Raw genomic sequence first — 19811 nt, 5'->3', positions numbered from 1 at the left:
TTGGAGGTCAGGAATCCAAAATGGGTTTTAAGGGATTGAAATCAAGGTGGTGGCAGAGCTGCATTTTTTCTGGAGACCGTGGGAGGGAATCTGTTCCCTGACTTTTCAACTTGGAGAGACCGTCCTGCTTGGGGCCAGTCACTCTGACCTGTGCTTCCATCCTCATACCTCCTTCCCTGACTGACTGACCCCTCTCCCCGACACCCCACCACCTGCTTCTCTCTTCAGAGGACCCTTTTGATGACATTGAGCCCGCCTGGATAATCTCTCCTTCTCAAGATCCTTAACTTCATCACATTTGCCAAATCTTGCTTATCATGAAAGATGACATGTGCCCAGGGTCCAGGGATTGAGGCATAGACATATTTGTGGGAGTGGGTGAACATATTCTTTCTGCCGTAGGTCCCATCTCATCTAGCTGCCTCCTGGACAATGTTCCTTGAACTCAGCATGTCTAAAATGGAATTCACTCCCGCATTGTCTTCCTTGTCCTGGTCGCCTTTGTTCAACACATGATCAGTCAGTACCCAGGCCCCCAATCATCATGTGCATAAAACATAATTTAATTTAGCAAGCCTGATATTGATGGACACTTGGGTAATCTTTAGTGTTTTTGCTATTGCAATCAGTTCTCCAGTGAATAACTTTGTACATTTGTCATTATGTATATATATATATATAAATACAGATCAGTTCCCAGAAGTGAGATTGTTGTGTCAAAGGGTAAATGTATCTACAATTTTGAGAGATACTGTCAGATTGTTCTCTATGAGGTTGAACCAATTTGCCTTCCTGCCAGCAGTGTCTGAGAATGCTCACTTCCCCACAGCCTTGTCAACAACGTGACTGTCAAACTTCTGGGTTTTTCCCAATATGATAGGTAGAAATTCGTATCTCAGTAGTTTTAGTTTGCATTTCTCGTACTATGGGATATGGTGTTTTTCTTTTTATGTGCCTAATGGCCATCTGAATTTCCTTTTTTGTGATTCTCTTCCTGTTTGTGTCCATTTTAAAACTTGGATTATTGGATTTTTTTTAAATCAAATTTTAGGAGCTCTTCCCTTTTCATCTGTAATATGAGCTACAAATGTTTTCCCATCTTGTCTTTTGTCTTTTGACTTTACACAGCTTGTCTTTTGTCTTGCAGGAGACACCATATTTATTATTTTTTATGTCACCAAATTTATTATTTTTACTTTATGGTTTCCAGACTCTAAGTTAGTCAGAAAGGGCTTCCAGTTGGTTCATTAAAATTAAAATAATAAAGCTGTGTTCAGTGTGGGGAGTTGGACACAGGCATCTATTTCTTCTGAAAAATCCCAGTGAAATGATACAAAAGGAATGATAGGTAGGAGGTAGGCATGGAGATAGATGCTACAGTCAATTCTCATTATTCATGGATTCTATATTTCCAAATCCTACTTGCTTAAATTTATTTGTAATCCCCAAATCTGTCCTCTTGTTGTTTTCACCATTACTTGCAGGCATATGCAGAGTGGCAAAAAATTTGAGTTGCCGACATTCATATTCCCGATTAAGGAGATGCTCTGCCTTTCTGTTTTAGCTTTCATACTATAAACAAGTGTCCTGTTTGCAGTCTACTTAGTGCCACACTTTTCACATTTTTGTGACTTTCATTGTTGATTTTGCTATTTAAAGTGGCTCCAGGTCTCATGCTGAAGTGCTGTCTGGTATTTCTAGGCATAAGAAGGCTACAGTGTGCCTTACAGAGCAAAGATACGTGTTAGGTAAGTTTTATTCAGGCTTGAGTTCTAGTGCTGTTGGCTGTGTGTTCAAAAGTTAGTGAATCAACAAAATATATTTTGAAAGGTGTCTTTAAACAAAAATGCACACAAAACAAGGTTCTGATTGATCAGGTGATGAAGATGCTGTCATCAGAAGTTCAAAGAAACCTAACCCTGTATTTCCCCTACAGCATTGGCTCCAAGTGTTCAGTAATTCTTGTGGCAACATTATAGAACATAATTCCCATGAATAATGAAAACTGACTGTAGGTAGATAGATAGGCAGGCAGGCAGATAGATAGACAGGTAAGGTATCCACAAAAACAAAAAGATTAGAAGAGAAAGTAGAAAAGAGGAATGATTTTAACACAGTTTTAGAAAAGGAAAGTAAATAGCGGATGCTAATTGGCTTAGCAAAGTACAGGAAGCTGTCACCTAACAGACAAGGAGCCATGTGAGAAAATGAGAAAAGCTCTGGTTTTCAAAGCAAAAATGACCATGGGATGGTGGGAAGTGAACTGCAAAGCTGACAACCGGGGCATTGGTTTAAAGTTTTTATGTATTGTGGTAAGAGTCCTACCTCCCGTCTCTGCAGCTTTTGGGTCTTAAAAATAAGGCTGCAGAAAATTTAAAAAGGTAACAAAAAGGCTAAAAGAGAAAGGAAATCTTTCAGAAGGAAAATAAAAAGAGTAAGAAAATGGGGAGGGGTAATAACATGGAAATATCAGCCCTCCATTTTGACTTATAGAAGATCCAGAAAGAGAGAAAATGGAGAAAAGGAAAACTCTCAAGAGAAAATAAAAGAACACTTTTCAGAACTGAAGGACAAGAATCCTCAGATGGTGAGGTCATCAAGCATATGACCCACACCAAGGCACATTGTGAAATTCTGACACCTCATGGGGAAAAATATCCTAAAAGCTTACAAAGCTCATGAGGTTGTAAAGTATTAGCAATCAAAATATATATCTCCGTAGCAGTGTGGATCTCTAGAAGCCAGTGGAGAAGTACTTGAAAAATCTCAAAGGAAAAGTAGGTTTCAGCCCAGATTTCTGTACCCAAACTGTTAGTTAAGGGTGAGAACAACGACACTTTTATGAAAGCGCAGATTCAAGTGACTTACAGGGCATTTGTTTCCCGGGGAGCCATGGGAGGACGCACTATAGCAATATGTAGAGGAAACCAAGAAAGAGAAAACACCAGCCTTAGATAGCAGTGGGAGAAGAACCCAGCCATGGAAAGCGGCCAGACCAGGATTGGAGAAAGAGTGCAGAGAGCTCCAGAAGTGATGTCTCCAGTGGAGGAGGGAAACAAACAAACAAACAAAAAAAACAGAACTAATGTATTTAGGCACATGGGATATTTATCGGTAGGCATAGAATAGAGGTGTTAGAGAATATGGAATAAATTAGTGATGGGTTCACATACAACCAGACATGGGAAGAAGAAAAAAAATTGAGGACATGATCAACTCCAGGAAAAATAAAGTATCATGTGAAAAAGAAGGCAGATCACAGTGCATTACTTGACCCAGCATTGAGCAACATCTGCAAAGTTGTAATAATACAAACACTAACTTTTGATTTGATTAGAATTACTAGGACCATTTGGGGGCACGAAGAAAGAGGAAGTAAGAAATGTGTATGGGAATGTGAAGGCTTTATCTTCTGTGGTAGGAAATCAAAGGATATCTAAAATTGGTAAGTTAAACAGTCGCATATGCATACCCAGCCAGTAAGTGTTGAGCATTAGTGTTTTGGCAGCCGGTTTTCAAAAGACATAACACATGTTTTTGCAGTTTTGTACCTTCACGTGCCCTCTCCATGAAAGGCGAGGACCTAACCGAGTGGCAGTCAGGAACAGGGACAAACATCCCCCAGTCACTGTTTTTCAGGCATGGAGACCATCCCAGTGCTGGTCCCGCACACTTTTCAGATATGGGAAATTAAATTCCTCTCTTCATTTACACAGTTGTGTAGAAGGAGCCAAGTCTTTTTCTTTGAAACTGCTTTTCTCCCAGATTGCTTCCACAGATTCCACATATGCAGAAACAGGAGAAAAGAGAAGAGCAAACTGACATTCGGGATACAAACTCTCTCACTGGACCAGTGTGTTACCTCCTAATTACTTCCCTGAATGGAGGATCTTTAAAAATGATCAAAAGACAAAGGCATTTCTTAAGAAACTCTACATGCTGTTGTCATGAGTTTTGGAGGGTAAGGGACGGTTGTGTTGGATGTCTGTTTCCTTAGTTGATTTGCAACCACTGGAGAAATTATGGGGAACAAAGGGAAAAAAGAGCCATAAATACAAATGAATTCCTTTTACATGAGTTGAAAAACCACAGGACATGCTCCATTTTTTTTTAGCACTCCAGGTGTGATCGGAGATTATGGATCCACACAGGAGAGTGGAGAGTTAATTAAAATTTGTGCTCCTACTTCCAGAAAGAAATGTCTTTCCGTTTGATAAGCAGGCTGTCTTTGGAGTGCTGTTTGTGCTTTTCTGTCCTCACTGGAGTGTCACAGAAAAGCAGATCAAAGGGAGCCTCCATCCAGTTAGGTTTTCTACCACCTTTCTGAGCTAATGGACTTGAAAGCCTCTTCCCCTGACTGCTTGGGGCTCATGTCATATGCTAGAAATGTCGTCTGCGTACGGTATTGATAATACGTGAAGGGGCTTTGATAGATGCTTACAGAAAACCACATTTACCACTAATTAAATCAGGACCACCCCAAACCGTCAGGGCGGGGGAGTCTGGCAGAGGGTTGCCGCCTCACCCCTTACCATTTGTATTTTACTTTTCCCCTCTCCACGTGACAGCCAGATTACTACCACTACTCACGAAAGCAGGGTTCTGTTTTTGTTGTGCTTTCTCTTGTCCTCTGAGTCTTTGTGCTTCTGCACCCTCTGGCTGACATCCCCTACCCTGAAGGGAAAAACTGTTTGGGAGAAAGCCTGCTGTCTTTCTCTTTAAGATAGTGACAAAATGAAATAAACATAGAGCAAAATAGAGGCAGCCCGGGCTCACCCCATGCGAGCGGGCAGGTCAGGCTGCAGCGGGGGGCTGGCCATTGTCTCACTGCTCTGGGTGCCCGCGGAGAAAATCCAGCCGGGCCGCAGCCACTAATAAAAGGACTCCATTCTGCCACTCAGGGCTTTGTGAGGCGCCAAAGCTTGTCCTAGTTGCCATGGCTACTGTCTGATTGTGGCGGGTTTGTCACAGTGCTTGATAAAGTGGGAAGGTTATTCTTGATAGGCCTAAGTAATCATAACCTCGCAAAGCTTGAGAGTGTGGCTTTAACACTTTTTTCCTCCCTTCTTGAAATCGGGAATGCGGGGATGGGGGTTGGGTTGTCGGGGAGAAAGCAGCCCCAGCAGGTGGTGAGGGCCAGGCCAAGCATGAAGGATACTGCCAGCTGGTGTGGATGGGAGTTCCTCTTGTGGCCAGGGGGCTGGGCAGAAAGGGGTGTCACTTGGGTCATCTGCCATCCCTGGGCCTGAGTGGGGGCTTCAGAGAAGGGGTCAGAATGGGGGCCCCTCCTGACCCTTCCATCAAGTGATTATTCTTGTACCCCTCTCTCCTTTCCTCTTTTCCCTTTCTGCTCCTGCCTCTTTTATTAAGGGGCCTCCCTTTCTTCCCCCTCCTTAGCCTGCCCGTCCTCCCCCTTTCCTCTCCCTTTCCTTACCCCAATTCCTTTACAGAACTGGGCCTTTCAGAGCCCTCTACTTTCCCTTCTCAAGTGGAGAAGGATAGGGAAGGTTAGCTCTGAGGTAACAACTGACTGGATATGGCCACAGAATTGGACTCTCCTGTCATCAGAAGAGACCCGAATTAAGGGGCACTTGGGGGGTGCAGTCAGTTGAACATCTGTCCGACTCTTGGTTTCAGCTTGGGTCATGATCTCAGGATCATAAGGTGAAGCGCCGTGTCTGGCTCTGAGCTCCACACGGAGTCTGCTTAAGACTCTCTCTGTCCTGCCTGCCCCCCCCACAATAAATAAATAAATACATCTTTAAAAAGAGAGACCTAATTGGTTACCCAGGCAGTGCTTCTGTAACTTGTGCATCAGAACTACTGAGAAGTTTCTTTCAAACAAAAAAAAACCCCCAGGTTTCAGATCTGGTAGGTCTCAACAGGGTCCCAAGACTCTGCATTTCTAACAAGGTCCCAGGTCGATGCCATTGTTGTTGCTTGGGGAACCACATTTTGAGAACTACTGTCAGAGACCAAAGCTTATTTTTTATAGTTGAGGAAACAGTCTCCCAAAGGATCAGTTATTTGCCAGGAGTTCAGGCAACTTGGTAGCCATGCTGGGATGGGTGCCCAGCGATAGGGGTTTCAAAAGCCATTTGAAGAGGGAAGGTTCATCTCTCTTCCAGCCCCTTAGCCCAGAGCAACTAGATGAGCTGGTTCTGTTCCCCAAAAGCCTCCAGCAACACAGCCAGTCACCACCTGTGGTCCCGCTGTGAGCAGTGCCACTCCCAAGTGAAGCCCACCTTCCTTGGTGCTCTGGGCCCAGTGGAATCTTCTGTTGTACATGCTAGGGTTCTCCCCCTAGAATGCCCCTTCCCTAGCTCCACCTGTCAAATATGTGCCCAGCCCTTGGGCCCCAGGAAGCCTGTGTTGATCACATCTGGCATCCTTCCTCCTCTGTTGACCTCCGAAGCCTCGTGGCCCTGCCCGTGGGCCATCTTGTATTCCCATCACTTGCCTGTCTGTGCTGTTGCCCCCTCCAGCTGTGAACACTAGCAATGGAACTGTGCCTTCCTTCACCTTTGTCCCCACCACTCTGAAATGCTTGCTGACTAGCGATGGTTGGAAGGAATCAGAACCTGTCTGAGATTTTCTGTAGTTCTGAAGCCAGCCTCATAGAGACGGGGAACCCACTGTAGACAGTGGACAGGGTGGGGGCCACACCTCCAGCATCTTCGAGGATCCCAGAGGGGAAAGTGAGGCCCGCTGCAGTGAGAGAGCAGGACGTGGCCTCAGTGCGGTGCTCTCTCACAGGGGCAGGACTGAGTTTCTCAATTGAAAGGCGAGTCAGAGCCCCCAGCACACAGGTGCACACACTGATCTGAAATAAAACACAGGCAGCGCTCATCAGCCCATTCGTGTCAGGCTGTGTAACACAAGTGAAGCTCCCGTGTGTGTGTGTGTGTGTGTGTGTGTGTGTGTGCATGCGTGCACTCGTCTGTGTTGCTGCCGTGGCTGGATGTGAACAACTTGATCATGAATGAAACGTGATCTAACTCCCTGGCACGCACTCCGGAATTCTCAGGTGTGTTGTCGTCTGCCCTGAATACGGCTCTGAGGCCAGGTGACTGTGCTTCTGCAGAGACACTCACCGGAGGCTATCTGTCCATGAAAGAATAGAACCAAATTAACGCATTAATCCTCTGGCTCTAGTTCCCACCTAAGTGGGGTCTGTGGGGCAGGACTTCTGGGCTGCCGGGCGCCCCACCCCTTTCCTGCCCCATCGCCTCGGCTGGCTGATGGAACATCCCCCTCCGTCTCCCAGCGGCTGACTTGGGGCAGCCGCAGCCCTCATGGTGGCCTTTCTCCCCCAGGGTGTGGAGGTGCAGACCGACTATGTGCCCCTGCTGAACTCCCTGGCGGCCTATGGCTGGCAGCTCACCTGTGTGCTACCAACTCCCGTGGTCAAGACTACCAGGTAACAACAACAGGCCTCGGCATCATCATCGTTATCACTCAACACCTGCTCGGGGCTGTGCCCTTGACGCATGTCACTTTTTTAGTCCTGTGACAACCTCTGAGGCTGGTGCGGTTACCAGACTCTCCAGCTGGGAAGTGACAGAGCTGGGATTTCAGATCCTTAACCCCCAACCCACAGGGCATCCCCTGCCCCTCTTCCCACATGGGGAGTCTTGGCCAGTGAATTGTGACTGCCAAGCACGTCAAAGGTGAGCCTTCTGGGTTGTGGGGGCCCAGGGCTCTCAGATACAAAAGAAATCGAGCCCCTACTGCGTGCCCTGTTCTGGCTTGGGTAGGTACCTTGCATGTAAAATTTCATTTAGTACTCAAAAAAAAAAGTCCTACAGGTGAAGTCTTTTCACTAAACCCATTTTGCGACTGAGGAAGTTATGGCCAGGGAGGCTGAAGGACTCACCCAAGATCATGGCCCTGGTCAGTAGTCCCACGAAGAGCATGTAAAGACCTGCATCTTGACCCTGGCTTGTGGCATCCCTTACAGTTTCACATTTAAGGGCATTGGTCCACCTTAGCTCAGCCCACCCTCCCTTGACCTCGCATGTCCCTGAAAGGCCTTTCATCTGTATTTGGGGTTTATCTGAATGAATTCTCCTAACTATCCCATGTGGTTATAAGCATAGATATCATTCCCATTTTATAGATGAGAAAACTGAGGCTCAGAGAGGCTCTGTCACATACCTGAAGCCACGTATCCAATAAGTTGCAGAACTGGGACTAGAACCTCAGTCTCCAGACTGAGTCTCCTATCTCTTATGTCAGGCAGGGTGATGGCCAGCATGAGGCAAGGCTGGTGATCTGGGGGGACAACAGGGCCGTGTAGCCGCAGAGCCCAGATTCAGGGTGGAGAATGATGGGGGCAATCCGTACCTTCCTTCCTGGGTCCCTCTAGGAGGCCGTCTGGGCTCTCAGCGTGTCTTCCTCCTGACATTGGGCCACAGTGGGTCTGCACACTACCAGGCACCTGTTTGCAGCCACCTTTTGGCCCCAGGCCATTGGGAACTTCCATGCTGCCTTACAACCAAGACTTCTGTGGGTATGGAGTGATGGAAAGAACCAGGGTGGGAAAAAAAAACCCTCGATTTGGGACATGCAGACTTGAACCCAGGTCAGACCCTTCCATTTGCTAACTGTCCATCCTGGCCAAGTCCTATAGCTTTTCTGAATTAGTTTCCTTGTCTGTAAGATGGAAGAAAGCCTGCTCCACCACCCACTCCAAAGGACAGGAGTCACGATGAGAACTGGATTTGAATGAGAAGCTCCCACTCTTTTTGAGCTCTCTAAACCTAGAGAGTACAGACAGGTGCCTCTGTCTCCCTCTCAGATCTCCTACCTGCTCAGTAATCCCCCCTAATCCTCCACTTCCCTGTGCTGCACACGCCTCCTCGTGGTGGAGTGGAGAGCTTGGGGAACCGGGGAGGTTTGAGTTCAAATCCTCACTGTGAGAGCTCAAGCCCACTCCTTAAATGAGCTCTCGTCTCCTGTCTTTACACTCTTTGGAGTGGGCTTACTACAAGTGGGCTTACTCACTCCTCGGGGGTGAGGCTTCAATGAGCCATGATGTGTGAAATCACCCAGCCCAGCCCCAGCACAAAATATGTTCATTTTCAACCCCCTTTCCTTCTGACATTCCATGCCGTGGCGCTTGCCTCAGCAGAGAAGACAGCGATCTCCCTCACAAATATTTCTGCCATCTTTAAAGGCCGCTCTGTGGGGGCCCAGAGGAAAGTGCACTCACTGTGCCAGAAAAATGAGCAGTGCTCCTCAGCACCCCTCCCCTGTGCCAGGAGCCAGGCTGCCTCGGGGCCCAGTGAGGCCGAATCAGGCCCATGGCCGCACCCCTATGCCCAGCCAGCCTTCCGTAGAGGCGGCCGGGAGGCTCACCACCTATCCTGGGCCAAGTTGACCTCTCCTTGGCTCCTTCCCAAAGACAGAGAGTTGGAAGAAGCTTCTACCTCTTGAGATTCACGGAAGAAGCCAGTTTATTATCATTTGGCCAAGATGCCAGCTGTTACCTCACATCGAGGGAAGGGGAGCCCCCAGCTATGAAGCTGACTTGGCAGAGATGCCCACAGAGCTTTTGTTGAGCCCCTCACAGAGCCCCCTGGAAGCAAGGGCCGGGTGGATGGCCTGGGCTGGGACGAGTGCTTCTTGACTGCTGACATCTCCCGGTTTGGTGGCAGTTCTCCGTTCTGTCGGCACTCGGGCTCAGCAACCTTAGGGGTAGACACATGGGTGAGGTTTGGGGCTGGCCTGGGGGGTAATGGCTCATTCTCACCTCTGTGTTCTAGGGAGGGGAATGTATCCACCAAGCAGATTGTCTTTCTTCAGAGACCATGTCTACCTCAGAAAATCAAGAAGAAGGAATCAAAGGTAAGTGACCTTGATGGCCTTTTCCAGTTTTCCTTGGCAGGGCTTCCTCCGCGGCTGGATTTTCTGTAACAGTTGAGTGGGCAGCTGGCTCCAACTTCCAAGGGCTCTCAAGGGAACATCTGAGCCCCTTGGCAAACGGGAGCACACCGGAGGCTGCTGAAAAGAGACAGATGGGGGCGCTGGGTGGGGGGTGTCTTGTCTGTCAGGTCAGAGAGCAAAGTAGACCGTTCTGTCAGACACGCATGTAGTCCAGATACTCCCACTAAACTAAAAATAGGGGCCTGAAGTCAGCTGCCTCCGGCTGGGGTGTGATGGCTTGAGTTTGTGCCTAGCTTCTCTGTATCTTAATCCCATGATGAGCTCTGGCTGCAGCCTGTTGGATCCCTCAAGACATCAGAAGTGTGGTGATCTTGGCAGAGAGAGACCCTGCCAGAGCTCCTTGGTGTGCCCCGACCCCAAGGCCTCTCAGTGACAGTGGCTGGTGTGGACACAGTCCACGGCAGAGTCCTCAGACCCCGCTGTCTTGGGGGTTGCTGGGGGCCTTCATCCCCTCCCTGGACAGCACATGGCCAAGCCTGGAAAACACAGTTGTGCTAAGAGACTGTGGCCATTCTGAGATATTTCCCCCATGTTCCCAGAAATCAAATCCAAGCGCTTCCTTGTGTCAGATGATTTTGATTCTTCTCACCCCACACTTCGCAGCCGGTGGGTGATTCTCCTGTGGGTGATTGGCCATTTGCTCGGGAAGAGATGAGAGAGTCAGGGGGACTTGCGAGAGCCCAAGTTAGGTGTCACCTGAAGCCCACCTGAGCCACCTTTGTTGGCCAGCGCAGTGCTCTCTGGCAGAGCCTGACAGACCTGCTCTGCTCCTCAGGCTTGGCATCCTCCTGTGCTCCCCTCTTAGTTCCTCATGTTCTCTGGACATGGAGCCTGGACAGGGGCGACAAGCAAGTGAACAGATTGCAGCAGCCCCTCGCCAGCCGGCAAACCCACGGGGTTGGTTGGGGGGCTCCTGGGAGGAATGCCAAGGAGAAGGCGACCTGAAGCCAGATGGTGTAGAATGCAGAGGGAGGTCTCTCTCTCAGCTCCAAGACGCTAATGTGACAGGTGACAGCAGCAGAGGGCCAGAAGGCAACCGCTGAAGTCACCATTAACCACCAGGAGCAGTCAGCCGCCGGCTGGAAGATGGATCTTCCCCGGACCACCGTTAGCTGCTGCTCGGCCCCAGGCTCCTGGGGACCGCATGCATTCACGGTGACATTCAACAACAGCACAAGCCAGGCTGCCATCAGACGCCAAAACACGCCAACTCAGCCTTTAAGAGAAGGAGGCGGTGCTGCCTTTTCCCGCCAGCCCTTCCCGGTTGGGATGTGGGCGGTTCCCAAAGAAGAGCCATGTGGTTTAATTTCGGTATGAAGTCTGTGTGGCTCACGGAGGGAGACAAGAAGGAGATTTTAGAGGGAGCATTTTTAAAGCTGCTGTGAGGAGGTGGACCAACTTCCCTCGGGGAAAAGCGAGAGGATGGAGTTATCTATTTTCTGAGCAGTAGACTCTTCCAACCCCAGTCAGCTGTGCTAAAGTGGGTGGCTGCTTTCTCTCTTGAAGTACTTCCTTACCTCCTGCTCATTCATGGGATTGGCTCCTGTGGAGCACAGGTTTTTTGTGTGACCTGGAGAGGTCACCTCACTCACTAGTGGAGTCTGGGCATGGGGTACCGTGGGGGGACTTTACAGCCAGATGGGTTGTCTCCCTCTCACTGTCCCAGCCAGTGGCTCTGCTGCTGACTCAGGTTGGCAACCTGCTCCTGTGAGCTGTGGGTACCCCAGTGACCATGGCAATAACTCCATCAAGTCCTCACCATGCCTGGGTCTCCCCAAGCACTGACGCGCTTGATCGCCCTCTGCCTCTTGAAGCTCCTTTTTGTCTGGGCTCTGGCCCTGCACTGTCCTGGTCTTCCAGCAGGTGGTTCAGACCCAGCCCCATCTCTCTCTCTCTCTCTCTTTCTGGTCTCTTTCTTAGAAAATCTCATTCATCCCCAGAAAGAGAAATCTGACCCTCTTAGGTGATGACTCCCACACCCGCATTTTCAGTACTTGTTTCTGCCCTATGACCCAGGACCACAGATCCCATTACTACCCAGCATCTCAGAGGGGCTTGTGACCTGGCCAGCCCCACCCCCACCTGGAACAAGGGCACCGCCTCCATCCAGAGACACCCACCCACCCAGGGCTCATCCTTGACTCCCCATCACTTCCATAGTCACTCTATCCTCAAGACATGTCTGTTTTAGATCCTAGGAACTTGAATCCCTCTGCTTCTCCCCACCATTCTGGGCCTCAACAACTCTAATCCTCTGGTAATAGGTCCCCCCTTCAAATATGTCTACTAGGAGCCAAGGGAATCTCTTACAGAAGCACACGGAATCATGTCCCCCCACGGCTTTAAATGTTTCCAAAGCATTGTGTAATTCTTAAGATAAAGGCGGGAATCTGCATGAGATCCACAGGGCCATGTGTGGTCTGGTTTTTCTGCCACTGTCCCCATCTTCTGCATTCCAGCTACTGTGGCCTACAGGCTCTTCTGTGTCCCTTCTTGCCACAGGGCCTTTGCTCTGGCTGTTCCCTCTGCCTCAGACTCTCTCCTCCTTTGTATGTATAAGTAATGAAATGTGTGAGCCCAGGACATTCATGTTCTGTCTGGATTGAAATCTAAGGAAAGGGACCACAAGGCTGGCACACCAAGGACACAGCATTCTGAGGCCTCTTTTAATCAGCAAAGTAGAGAAAATTCTCCCGTCAAGACTTTTCAGCATTTGAAAGAAACTTCTTTGTGAGTGGGGCTTTCAAAGCAAGTAATTAAACTCCATCCGAGGTAATAGATGATTTCTCCCACACCCAAGTCTTCCTTCCAGCTACACTCCTTGAAGTGGGGGCAGGTAACAGACAGTTTTTAAAATGTGGGAATTAAATCCATTAGCCCTTGCTGACATGGAACTCTGGACCCACACTGCTGTCAAGTGAAGGATTTTTTTCTTTTGCACACTTCTTTCTGACATGGATGACTAGTGGAAATCTTTCTGAGTGTGGACGCCAGCGACACAGCCAAGTGCCACAGACCCACTGACTGGGGAAAGCCCTGGCGTTGGAGTGGGCTGCTTGATTTGTTCAGACGCTCTCCCTGGTACTGCTCCAGATATGGCATCCCTCCTCCTGGCTGGGCTGCCAGCCTTTAAGAGTGTGGATGTTCCAGACCTCCCCAGAAAGCTGTCACCGTCCTGGGGGTGGCTGTGTCCCTGCTTCTCCTCATCTTGCTTTCTGAGATGGTGCCTTGTTGAGCCTTGGGATCTGGAACAATTGTGTTATTTGTTAAAACCCCTGACTGTCCTCTGCTCAAAGGAGCAGAAGGGAGTGGTGAAGGGGGTAGGTGTGAAGATGGGAGGGAGACAAGGAAGTCCTTCCATGAGGGGCAGAGCTGGGGCTGCAGGAAGACAAGGGGTGTCTTTGTCTTCGCTCAGCGCTTCTCAGACTGGGGCCTGTGGACTAGCAAGATGGGCCTTACCTGGGAGTTTGTTAAAAATGCGAAGTCTCCCTCCCCTTCCCAGGTTGCATTGAGTCCGAAACTGTGGGATGGGGTGAGTGTTCTGTTTCAGGAGTCCTCTGGATGGTTGTGATGCCCGTTCAAGTCTGTGGGCCTGTGTCTCAGTTATCTAATGTAGGGTCCTTTCTTGGCTCACCTGTGCACTGCCATTCAAATTTTATCATTATTTTCTTTTTAAAAATAGGCCTGTCAGGGAGGCTTTGGTGTAGATCTTTTTTTAAATAAGCCAAACCAAAGTATCTTTAATGGCAGTTAAATCTGTATTTCCATTAGCTGACTATTTGGCCTAATGAGCCAAGCACCTGACCCAGCAGATGCCACTTGACATCAGACAGTCTGAAAGGGGAGGCACTTGTGTGCGGGGCTGAGCCCTTTCAAAGGGGCGTGGCCTCTCCCTCTGTTTCCTCTCCTCCTTGCCCCTAGGGTGAGAGCCTAAAGCCTTTCTTCCACCAAGAATGAGGTTGTAGGGAGCCAGAGACACCTGCATCTGAGTTCCAGCTTGCTGTTTTCTAGCTGTATGACTTTGGGCAAGTTACTCAACCTCCCTGAACCTCTACGCACTCATCTATCCAATCGTACTAACCATGACCAGTGAGAGTATTTCTTTGGAGATTCAGGGCCATGGGAAACCTTGCCACAGTGTGAGAGACATGGTTGGCACCCTGGTATGTGCTTGCTCCTTCGCAGGCGGGTACCTCCTGGCAGTCCGCCTTTATACTTTCGAATATTTCGCTTTTCAGTTGTCCCTGGGTTTGGGCTCCTGCTGCTTCTCTGCTTCAGGAGAATGCCTCCACAAGAGACTGGAGAAGAAGGGAGAGTTGAGTCAGGGCCTCCTTGGAACTCGGCTGCAGCACCCATGACAGCTGTGATGGGATGGGGACCCCCCAGGCAGCAGGGGGACTGAGTGATGGCACCGTGGCCCATCTGAGGTCACAGGAGACTATAGTCCTAGAAGGCATTTGGTTTGACAGATTACCCTGTGGTGTCTAAGAAGGACAGAATACGTTGGCTGGGATCGTGCCCACCAGCTCAGTGCTCACAGCCCCAAATCCTCCACCCTGTAGTCCTTGGAGAAAGTGGCTGGTGTGTTCCCCTGGTGGCTTATACCAAATCAACAAACTGTGATCTTCTATAGGAAAGTAGATATGGTTGGGCTTCCAGAGGACACACTGAAGTTCTGCTTCATTAGCAAGAGCAGACCCTGAGAGAAGAGCTGGGTTTGCGTTACATAATAAGAGTCCTCGGGGCGCCTGGGTGGCTCAGTCCTTAAGTGTCTGCTTTCTGCTCGGGTCCTGGGATCAAGCCCCACATGGGCCTCTCTGCTTGGCAGGAAGCCTGCTTCATCCTCTCCCACTCTCCCTGCTTGTGTTCCCTATCTCGCTGTCTCTGTCTCTGTCAAATAAATAAATAAATAAAACCTTTAAAAAGAAAATAAGAGTCCAGGATAACATCTGGCAGAGATAAAAGCTTCCGTGGTTCTACACCGCCCAAGGGCAGGGGGCGCTGTCTGCGTCCACCACCGCATGACCCAGCCCCAGAGGTGCAGCTCCACCCTGGGGGCAGACACCTAGTTGAGAGATGAGGAATTTGAGACTTGGAGAGATTAATGACTTGCCCAAGGACCAACAGCTAACTTCCCTCTGGGGTAGTCTGAGCTTCCTCTACCCAAGCCCTGAGCTCCAACAACAGGATCGCTGTGCTGGCAAGGCGAGGCCTCAGATCCCTCAGCAGAGGCTGCCAGGCTGGCATCTGGAGGCCACATGCCATCCATGCAGGGCACTGACTTTGGACCTCAGCACCACTGTGGCCCCCAGTAGCAACGTCTATGGCGCGTGGGCACATGATCATGGGGCCTCTTCGAGCCCAGTCTCCCCTCATAGTTTCAAGGTGACCCGTTTTTGCCCAGCTCCATTACTGACTGTGCAACCTTATCCTCTCTGAGCCTCTCTTGACTTCCCTGTCAGTGGGGAAATGCTTAGTTGCAGGGAAGCTCCCCAGGGAGCAGCCTCTGAAATATTTGGGTGGAAGAAAGTTTTAGGGAGAGTGCCCCCCCGGGAACACCTGTGGGGAAAGAAGGGCACAGGAGTGGGCAGGGGGAGAAGCTGGGCTGTGAGGCAGTCACAGCAGTGGCTGTATTAGCCAGCCCCCGTGGGAACCCAGGAGCTGGGATGGCCTTTTCAGTTGGCCCCAGGTTCTGTGCCCTTCTAACTCTGGTGATACGGTAAGAGAATGCAGGCCCGTGCTTGGTAACCCACAGCCCACTTAGAATGGAAGCACGTACCCAGAGCCCTGGCTCCTAGGATGGGCAGGCCCCACGTCTCTTCTCCCATCCTGCTTCTCCAAGTGATAGGATGTCAGGATCTCCTTTCCCAGAGCCAACTGAAAGACATACCCCTCGTCCCCAGAGACTCCTGAACTGCACGTCTGAAACACAGCTCATGGAAGGCATCAGGCTGGCTCTTAACAGTGGGTATGGTGTGTTTGGGCCATGATTCCAGTTTGGCATTGGTAATGCTCTGCTCCAGGAACACTGGGAATGTTGTGTCTTGCCCCAGGAAGTGACGTGGGTGGGAAGGCAAGCAGACAATCAGGTGAAGCTCTGGGTTCTCGGAGCCTGTGTTTATTTATCCCCATCCTCTCTGGTTTCTAGTTCCAGTGGCGGTTCTCCCGAGAAGACATGCACAGCAGGCAGATGAGAAAATCCAAAGGTAAACTGAGCGCCAGAGACAAGCGACAAGCAGAAGAAAACGAGAAGAACTTAGAAGACCAGTTTTCCAAAGCCGGAGACGTGGGAAACTGTGTGCCAGGCCCGCATCAGGATGACGAAGCCTCTGAGGAGATCAAAGTCCCCATCCAGGAGGTCACAGAAGGAAAGCATCATCCTGACTCGCTCTGTTTGGAGGGCGGGGCTGTGCAAAATGGTCCAGCCGGGCCCTGCAGGGCCCCCACTGGGGGCTGCACTGGGCACTCCCATTCTGGGGAGGGTGCCAGGGAGGGAGATGCCGGGGAAGTGGCCGCAGAGCCTTCCTCGGGGGATGGCAACTGAGTCTAGAGCATTGGTGTTGAAAGCCTGATGAGCCGGCAGACCCGAGGCTCTGTGCCAGCATCCGGGTTGGGGGCCGGTTTGCCCCAGTGTCCCGTGTTACCCTTTGGCTTGGCTTGACCTCTTCTTGTGAGCTCACCCGGGCCCTCCGAGGGCTTGGGTCCCTGACTGTGTTGGTCTCCGCACATCCGTTAGAAATGTGTCGTAATGCCCCAGTGTTAGAATGCAAGAGGCCAAGTTATTTCTTCTCCGTTTCCCAGTCCCACAGGAGGGACTGGACCAGCCAGTGCCTGTGTCCACCCCCAGGGCCTCCAGGGAGTATTTGAGTCAAGTCCATCATTGGCTACAAATCAAGGCTCTCTGTTGTTCATACCACCGCCCCCTTGCTGGGGCACCGTCCATCCCCTGCTGTTCTCTGCAGCTGCTTGGTGATGTGACAATGCCTGGAGGCCATCAGGTGCCCTAGTATCTCCACCCCACAGACCCTGCTGCTTTGGTGAAGAAAATGACAGTGGGGAGGGGAGGTGCCGCACCTCCCAGCTTTTCTCGAAGTAGTCCCATAGATACTGGTAATCTGGAAATGAAGAGGTAATTCTGTGTGTGCCCCTCCTCTTGCAGAATGTCTGAGAAAGTATTCTGTATTAGTATTAATGCCAAAAACTTTTTTAAGGGTTTTGTACTCAGCACATCATACGAACACATGTTCCTTCCATCATTTCAGGGCAACCCGGCCAGTTGGGAGCCCTTGTTATGTGCTATTTTAATCAGTGTATCATTGGCTGAGTTGTTTCCATGTATGCTATCACGTGTTTATATTGTCCAGAAAGTATTGTTCAGGCTTTAAGTAGATGCAACTGGCAAACTGTGGAGAGAGAATGCCGATTGTCTTGACCCGAACAACCGCCTGTCTCTTCTATTTCTTGTTTAGTTACTTAAAGCAATAAATCATCTATGAGTTTAGTGCATTGTAAATACTGAGTATTGTGTCACAGTGAAAAGTCCTAGCCTGACGTCCAAAGGCTCAGTAAGTTGCTGACTCCTGGCACCATGATGATTTTGGAGAAGAAAATGAAGTTCCTGTGGAAAATAGCAGAAACAGTGAAGCACACTGTGCTTTCCTGTCATTTATAGAAAGAAGATGGAAAGTGGGGGATTCAGGTGTCACCTGCTAAGACAGGGCACAGCCACCTCCCATGGCCTGGGGTGGTAGAGACAAATACCGTTTAAAAACAAAAAGCCCTATATCAGTTTCTTTGCATGTTTTCAGACTTTTTTTTTTTTTTCCCAAAAAGATTTATTTTAGAGAGGGGGAGAGAGAGTGCACGCACACTCAAGTGGGGGCAGGGGCAGAGAGAGAAAGAGAAAATCCCAAGCAGACTCCCCACTGAGCGTGGAGCCGGATGCCAGGTCAATCCCAGGATCCAAGAGATCATGATCTGAGCCGAAATTCACCACTCAGGTGCTTAACCAACTAAGCCACCCGAGTGCCCGTTACCAGACTTTTAAGTAAATTATTTCGTGAAACAAATCTCTTCCTTGTTTGCAAGTTTTGCTAAAATAAACACATTTTACTGTATTTTTATAAGGAAGTACTGGAAACCCTTGTACGCCGCATTGTACAATTGTTTTTCTCTGGGTTTTTCAGCGAACTTCCCCCACCCAGCCCAGAGCTTACCTAAAAAGATTGAAGGCTCTGATCAAAGAGAAAACAACTATTTAAAATTAACATTTTCCACAGTTATACTCAAGAATATTTATATATTGATTTTAAAAAATTTTTTTTAAATCAATGCTTTCTTAGAGGATCACGGCTTTTTAAAAATATGCTAGTTAGCAGAGCCTGGGGCAAAAACACTGCCCATCTCTCACGACTTTGGAAAGCAGTTGGTCCCAGGCCACACCGTTCACGTGGTTGGCCTACATCACTCAGATGTGAGTACAGTTTTTCAATAATTCAGTGACATTTATGCTGGCTGCCTGTGTTATGGGGAAAAAAATTTAAAGGTGACTGTAGCTAATTTGAATTCCTCAGGGAGTTTGGCCCTAGCACCAGGCTGACAAGTAATTCCTGAAGGTCTTGCCTTTTTCCCCCTTCTCCACACCTTGCTGCTTATCTGGCAAAATATCGGTCTACCTGAGGCGGTTCTCAAACTGGCTGGCCTTAGAATCGCCAGGAGAGCTTTAAACATTCCTGCTACCTAGGTTCCATCTAGAGAGTGGCCCGGGCACCAGATTCTAAGCCCCCTGGGATTCCAGGTACAGCCAAGGGTGACAGCCACTGGCCACAGGGTTGCCGTGAGTTGAATCACAGCTTGTTCTTTGTGAAATGTAATGCTTTCTACAAAAGGTAAGTAACCAAGGCCCTAACAATCCCAACATCCTCATGTGCATTTCAAGTGGCTGCATTCCTGAAGGAAATTGTACTCTCCTGTGATGGAGATAGGGTCAAAGGCTATGGTTCGCGCTGACAAGGCCCAATGACCAGAAGATGTAGAAGCTTGTAGTGTTTGGCTCCAGGAGGCTTGTGCACGTGGCAGTCAGTCTTCAGGCTGCACCTGTCACAGCAGGTCTGAAAGGAATGGGGTGTTCCGGGCATGATCAGGTGATTTACATGCGGACCGAAGTGACTTTGATGCCCCTGCTGCCACCACCATGCAGCCTGATGGGGCATTCCAGGGAGTCAGAGGTAGTGCCATCAGGGGAGGCCAAGTCGAGCCTCACGGGAGGGACCGAGCGACTGCCCTGGAGGGTTCTGGTCATTTTCTGGCCCAGTCGTTACCTATGGAAAGAGGTTTTTAGAGAGAAAAAAAAAACCTCCCCCAGGAACAAAAGCAGTTCTTCTGAAGCTGTGGCTGAATTCTGAGTCTTTGGCTAGGAAACTATTTCCAAGACCTTGCCACCTCCAGGAGGGCTCAGGGGAGGGGTGTGGGTGGGAGGAAATCTTACTCTGCTTCACGAGACGCAGGCATAGTGCTCTCAAATGCACCTGGGTACAAGGTCGGAGAACTGACACGTGGAAAGCCTGAGGACACCCATGTTCAGGAAGCAGTAAGCCTGTTTGACATGGGGCCCCGTGCGGTAGAAAAGCCCAGTTGGGCTTTGGAATCAGCTGGTTAGGATGCTAACCTGCACATGCCATCTCAAATTAATTTTGTCACATCTCCAAGTACCCGTGTCCCCATGTGTGAAAGGGAGCTGACACCACCTCATCAGGTTTTTGGATGCAAACGGTGTATGCAAAGGGCTTGGTGTCGGGGGCAGGTAATCATAATGCCGGCAAGTAACACACGTGGCAGAAGCAGTCAGAGTTCAGCCCAGTGCC

General features: G+C 49.6%; 1 protein-coding gene across 1 annotated transcript in view; it reads left to right on the top strand.

Annotated features, from left to right (window-relative positions):
- RFTN1 (raftlin, lipid raft linker 1) overlaps positions 1-17449 on the top strand; it is a 134597-nt gene extending 117148 nt beyond the window's left edge. Inside the window, exons 7-9 of the mRNA XM_032869262.1 lie at positions 7317-7420; positions 9768-9849; positions 16097-17449. Coding sequence (XP_032725153.1) covers positions 7317-7420; positions 9768-9849; positions 16097-16492 — 582 coding nt within the window. The 3' untranslated portion in view covers positions 16493-17449. The remainder of the gene's footprint in view (positions 1-7316; positions 7421-9767; positions 9850-16096) is intronic.
- Positions 17450-19811: the final 2362 nt, after the last annotated feature.

The sequence above is a fragment of the Lontra canadensis genome, unplaced genomic scaffold, assembly GCF_010015895.1.
Source record: "Lontra canadensis isolate GAN:19392208 unplaced genomic scaffold, GSC_riverotter_1.0 scaffold38, whole genome shotgun sequence".
NCBI classification, from domain to species: domain Eukaryota; kingdom Metazoa; phylum Chordata; class Mammalia; order Carnivora; family Mustelidae; genus Lontra; species Lontra canadensis.
Note: the sequence above shows the minus strand (reverse complement) of the source record. Positions and strands in the feature narration are given on the sequence as shown.